Source organism: Limulus polyphemus, unplaced genomic scaffold (genome assembly GCF_000517525.1).
Source record: "Limulus polyphemus unplaced genomic scaffold, Limulus_polyphemus-2.1.2 Scaffold35, whole genome shotgun sequence".
Lineage (NCBI taxonomy): Eukaryota > Metazoa > Arthropoda > Merostomata > Xiphosura > Limulidae > Limulus > Limulus polyphemus.
In genome coordinates, this window is record NW_013665645.1 from 1,609,864 (window position 1) to 1,616,197 (window position 6,334).

General features: G+C 29.3%; 1 protein-coding gene across 1 annotated transcript in view; it reads left to right on the plus strand.

The window, feature by feature from the left end:
- The window catches only part of LOC106460791 (transcription termination factor 2-like), an 81,237-nt gene extending 75,495 nt beyond the window's left edge, over positions 1 to 5,742 (plus strand). The window contains exons 14-16 of the mRNA XM_013920535.2: positions 477 to 619; positions 1,818 to 2,039; positions 5,652 to 5,742. Coding sequence (XP_013775989.2) covers positions 477 to 619; positions 1,818 to 2,039; positions 5,652 to 5,726 — 440 coding nt within the window. The 3' untranslated portion in view covers positions 5,727 to 5,742. The remainder of the gene's footprint in view (positions 1 to 476; positions 620 to 1,817; positions 2,040 to 5,651) is intronic.
- Positions 5,743 to 6,334: the final 592 nt, after the last annotated feature.

Consider the following 6,334-nt stretch of genomic DNA (forward strand, 5'->3'; position numbering starts at 1 on the left):
AATCCTATGTAAATTATTATTTTTTACTTTTGTTCTTTTATTGTATATATATATATACATATATATATCAAAAGAATAGATTTTATCCTTTTTCAGTATTTCAAAAACTAAAATTTTTTTTCATTTTCTAAATAGTTGGTTCATATGATTAATAACTTAAAATTTGTACTTTTTATTTTTAGTTGCAAAAAAAGTTAAAAGATGAATTCATTATCATAATAGTCTGTGAAAGGAACGACTCATAAATAAAAAGTTTTTCTCTCTAATTTTATAAAATGTTATCAGCATTACAGTACAACAACATTGCATGAAATGATGTATAATACAAGACAGCTTCTTACTATTAAAGTAATTGTTTAAGTGTAACAGTGAATATTTGATTGCTACTTACTTTAAACCAAAAAACAAATGCAGTTGTTTTAGAATAGATGATAATGCCCTGTTTTTTCTTTTTCCTTTCTTTTTTTCCATTCCAGATGTATCAGGTTTACCACTGTATACTCCACACATCTCTGGTCAAAATACTTCAGAATCTTCTAAGGCTGTTAATGCTTCATTTTTGCTCACACTTCTCCTCAGATTGCAACAGTGTTGTGCACATCTGAGTCTCCTAGCCAAAGTATGTACTGAACAGTTAATGCATTATTTTTTTTTGGTACTTCTAAGACTGAAATATGCACATTTGAATCTCCCAGCCAAAATATGAACTTTGCTGTCTCTTCTAAGGCTGCAGTTTTGACATAATGTGTTTTGTAATTAAAGTATATACTGAATAATTAATTTTTTAAACTTCTCAGCAGCAGTACTATAAACAGGGACAGCAGTAATTTGTGTGTGGAGGGGGAACAAAGGACATATTGATTCCCTCTCCAACCAGTCATTAAGGGGTGCCTATTTTGTCAAAAATCACAAAAAATGTACAAAGTTATCCAGTAATAAGCTGTGGAAAATGTAACTATATTTCCACCTATGCCGAGGTATTTCATTAACTGAAAAGTGACGATGTTTAAAATATTACCACATTCAACAACATGTTATAACTTGCTACAAATGTATTGACACCTTAGTTCATAATACCCAAAATATATTTAACCTTTTAGAACTTCAAAAAATATTATTGTTATGTACAGAAGGATCTTCTAGCCAAAATGTGGTATAGATTATCAGTGCTTTATGCTTCATTGCTATTTAATAATCTTGTAACTGCAGTAGAACTGCAAACATCTGTTGTTTCTAAATCATGCTTTAACCTGATAGTACCTCACTTTTCTTGAAACATCTCCACAGGCAACAACGCTTGTGTGATATAAGATTTATACTGTTAAACCTTGCATCTTCCTGAATTTTCTCACACAATATTTGTTGTAAACATCTAACATCTCATTTATCAAATTAGAAAAATGTTAAATTTTAACTAACAAAAGATATAACTTCATTTTATATTTAATTATTTTCTAAGTAGAATACTAAAAGTGATTTTTGATCAAAAACGCTCATCGTATGCATTAAAAATATTATTCTTTTAATTAGTATAATAATTTTACTTGTACAAATATAAGTGTCATATAAATTCATCAATTCTGAATTTTTTTGTTTCAGGAATATGTTTTATTCTGGTATTGCCTTAACTACAGTAAAAGGTTCAATTTAATGATAGTGTTATTTTTTTACTTTTAATATAAATACATCATATTTATTTTTCTTGGAATTTTCTGTTTTTCTTTTGTATCTTAGATGAATAAGATAAACAACTTTATTTCTCAATAAAGTCCATAACATTTTTTATTTTAGTAATTTACTTTTGTGATTTGATCCAGGCAGTTGAGAATGATGTCCTTGTGACATCTTCATCAGATGGAATAGAGGATGAAGAAGACAAGCTTTCAGCCCAACTAATGGGATTATCTGTGAGAGACAAAAACATTGCTGAATGTAGTTTATTACATCAAAATATCAACCAAAAGGATAGATCTTCTAGTCTAAATCTTGGGATTTATAAAAGTGATCCAGACTTTGAAAAGGATGCCACCAGTACTAAGGTAGAATATCTGAACAAAACACGCTAGAAAGTTTTTTGTTCCAAAAATGATATACAAAACAGATTGCCCATAGTACTATTGTAGCAATCTCTTTTTTAAACACATTTAAATATTAAGTAAAAAACTGTGGAATGTTCTAAGCAATAAAACATTTTTTTTAAGTAAACCATGTATTATACCTTAACCCTTCCATTATTTAGGTGAGGTAAAAAAAAAACACCCCATGCACACAAAAAATTAAATTACTTTATGAAATCATAGCATGCAAAAGTAAAGAATATACACGAAAAAGTCATATAATCTGTTATTTTCTCTACCCTAACTCTATACAATGTTGGTCAATTTGACCAACCTCGTAACTACCAAGAAAAATCAAAATAAATCTAAATTAGACGTTTTTTCTTTCTAGAATGACTTCAGATTGTAACATGAAACTACAGTTGTTTATCCCAAGTAATTTTAAACTCATAACAGTATACATGTATTTATAATTAAATTTTATTTAATGCTCTTTGAACCGTGTCTAAATACTATTCGTGCCATTATAAGTTGTAAATCACTTGGGAAATGTGGAGGTCACATTACATTATTGAATTACGTTACCCATGAGCTGCTTGTGTGCATGCCTCATGAAACATTTTTATTATATTATTATTATTTATTTTATCTAATCTAACCTAAAGAGATCCCTATTTTTACATTTTAGTTACTTTTATAATAATAAATAAAGAATAAACATGATATAAAGTACGTACTTGAATCTTCTTTTTTCTTGCTGTCTATTGTTGATGACACTGAACCCTATGTTTATTAAATAATGCACCAAAGAACATAGACTAATAACATGCAAAAAGTAGACAATTTTTCTGGCTTTCCAACTATGTGACAAGAGCCATTACAAATTCATCCAGGGTAGTCGTTATCTTTCCCATGGTAACAAAGCTTGTACTAACAGTGAAATTGACAATTCTTCATTTAGAAAACAATATGTCATTTGATAGATGAAAACCTTGGCTTTCAATTGGTTATAGATAATGTAGAATTAAACGTAAGAGAGAACTCCTGTAAGGGGGGAGGATGTGACAGGTGGTGTGGCAAGAGGGATCTGAATTTCTATTTGATTGCTCTGTAACCAAACAAAATTGAAAGCTTTAAAAATTATGGTTTGTCTGAGCAATATTGATTTTACATTGAGTAATTTGTGTTTAATTTCATACTTATTGGAGGGGTAGTGGATAAAATAGAGAAGAGAAGATGCCTAGAGAAATGTGTCACACTAGTAAAAATTCAGGAATTTTTTCAAATATTGGCATATAAAATTAAGAACGTAAAACTTGTATACTATTAGAATATGGATTATTAGCTAAATATGTATGCTATACTAATTGGAATAACATAAACAAAAAAGTAATAAAATTTTGAATATAAGTCATTAAAACCTCGTGTCATGCCTAGTAATGGATGCCCGTCATTAAAGGGTTAAGCACCAAAGCATATTTACTCAAAAAAGTGTTGAGTAGAATGTCAGTATAAAAGTTTTAAAAAATGGGGTTGCTGTTCTTAACATCAAAAGTTTAGTGAACAAAGTGATTCTAATAACTTGTGAGTGAAAGCAAAGAATATGTAATAATACAAGTTGAAAAATATAAAAAAACAAATTGAAAGTATAGAAATGGTTGCACCAAAAAGTGAGGAAACAAGGTAGGAATGGGCATGGTATAATAACACTTTCTCTGTTCACCCTCACAAGAGGGTGTGTCCAACATCCTCTCCATGTCTACTTTGTTTATTTTTCAATAAACCAGGCAGATTAAACTTATCAAATCTAGTTTTGCTTATCATACAATGACTAGAATTTTCTGTGAATCATATTATTGGAGGTAATACATGTAATGTAAGTCTGTTTATATGACATGAAAAGAATCAGATATTCATGTGGACTCATAGTTGTATGTTGTTTTTTCTTTATAGTTTGTCCCTCCATTTGCAATTGCATGAGAAGGCAACAGAATTTTGTACATTAGCTGCATAGGTGGATTAAAATACAAAGTTAAAAAATTCTAAGAGGTTTCAGTGTATTGGGATCATGGACTTGTTACTGTATGTACAAAAGTAGAAGAATCATAAACATACTTTTATATGTTCCACAAATTGTATAGTATCATGAACACAGAAAACGAAGTAGGAATGGACCAGATGTTAGATACACCCCCTTGTAAGGTTGTACAGAGGAAGTTTTATTACACCATGCCCATTCCTACATTGTTTCCTCACTTTTTGGTGCACCCATTCCTATACTTTAATTTTTTTCTATCTGCTTGCTTATGCAATTTTTTTATACAAAATGACATGATCTTATGCATCATTCAATTGTGTTGATATCCTGTATGTATATCATTAGTGTGGGTGTGCACCATAATATTAAGGTGTGTGTACATATTGTGTATGTGCATGTGTCTGTACACGTGATGGCACACACACTGTAGTGTGCAATGTCATTTGGGTGATGATGTGTGAGTTGTGGTTGTATGCATATATTAAGGGTTGATAAGTTAGTTAAGGGTACCTGGCTGAATATTTGGCCCAGCTGGGTATTGGGCTACCCGGTACTAAAAGTTACAGTAAATAATTGGTTTAGTTAAAAAAAACTGACTTTCTGAAGTGTTTCTATAACTTGTAATTTTGTATGTAGTTTGTTTATGACCTAAGGGTGTCTCTCAAATACTTTTGAATATTTATTAATTGGTTGTTAAATATGTATATGTGTAAATAGTTTCTATTGCATGTATTTTGTATCCGTCATGTTCCTACTATAAGTACTGTACTTATGATGTCAACCACACTATATCTGCCATATCCAGTGCTGTTTTTGCCCCTATATAGGGCTCACTATGTCAGCTTGAATATAAATTGTTAGATTGTGAACTACATTAAAGTAAGTAAATTGTAATTATTATCAATTCTATTTAAGTCATTAACAGATGTACACTAGTTTTTCAAAGGGCTTATTTGCTGTTGGAATTTAAAGTCCATGTAATTTGATGAAAATAAAAGATATATATATAACCCATAAAGAGTTGATACATCAAAAGTTGCTTGAAATAAAATATTTTGTAAGAATAGCATCAAATTTAAAATTGTTTGGAATAAATTATACTTTGAACAGTATGAATCACAAGAATACAACTCAAAATTACTCTTATGTTATTCGGAATGCAGTATTTTAAAAATAGATGTTTAATATTTTTTTAGAATGATATATTCTAAGTTTTTTTGTATTAATTTAAGTGATTGAAATAAGAATAGAGACCATTATTAGCTAATTTTTTGAATGAGATAATTTCAAGCTGTTTTTATCGTCATTTGTTTTGGATAATGTACAGTTGAATATTTGAGATCAGTATAATCTAAAACAAACTAAAGTCTATGTGTATTTGCTGAGATATATTGAGTTACAGATTTGTAGACACATTATAAGGTCATTTTTTTGTCTTGGAAATCTGATCTCAGTATAAAATTTTGACAGTGCTGGTTCATAGCTCCATTATTTTAGAATACTGTGATTTAATTGAACATAAACAGATACTCATTCACTAATAAACTCTTCTTCAGGTAAATGATATCCTTGTAAGAATTAAACGGATTAGCAAGCAATCTACTAGTTCAGAGAACAAAGAAAAATGGTAAGTCCTTATGTTTGGAAATGTATGCTGTGGACAAAGATATAAATTTGTAGGACAATTCTACAATGCAAAGTTTCTTAAACATGTCTATTACCATTGAAACAATAAATATTATCGTAATTTATTTTAAGATGTATTTGGTGTTTCAGAGGTCAATTCCACTTTTCAAACAAAATCTTTCAGGAAAGTAATGAACACAGTATTGTGAAATTCAAAGTAGACTAATTTTACCATGTGGAAGACAACTTGCACTGTTGTGTGGTGTGTTATGATAATATTGTGATTGCACTACCCATCAACTGAATTTTATACCACTGTTACAATAATCTGTTGTTAAAAAAAAAGACAATTATAGTACATTATATCTATCTTATTTATTTTTCATCAGATTTAAATTCATCTGTGTATGTATGTATATATATATACAGATCAGGTATTTCAAAAGTCATTTCCATCAGATGTTTAAAAGTAAATTCCAATGTTCATGCAACTATGATCAGAAAACTGAAGAGCACAATGTTGTAGAGACTAATATGACCATGTGGAAGACAACATACATATTGCAGTGATTTATTCAAAACTGCATGAATATAATTTCAGATAATGGCATCT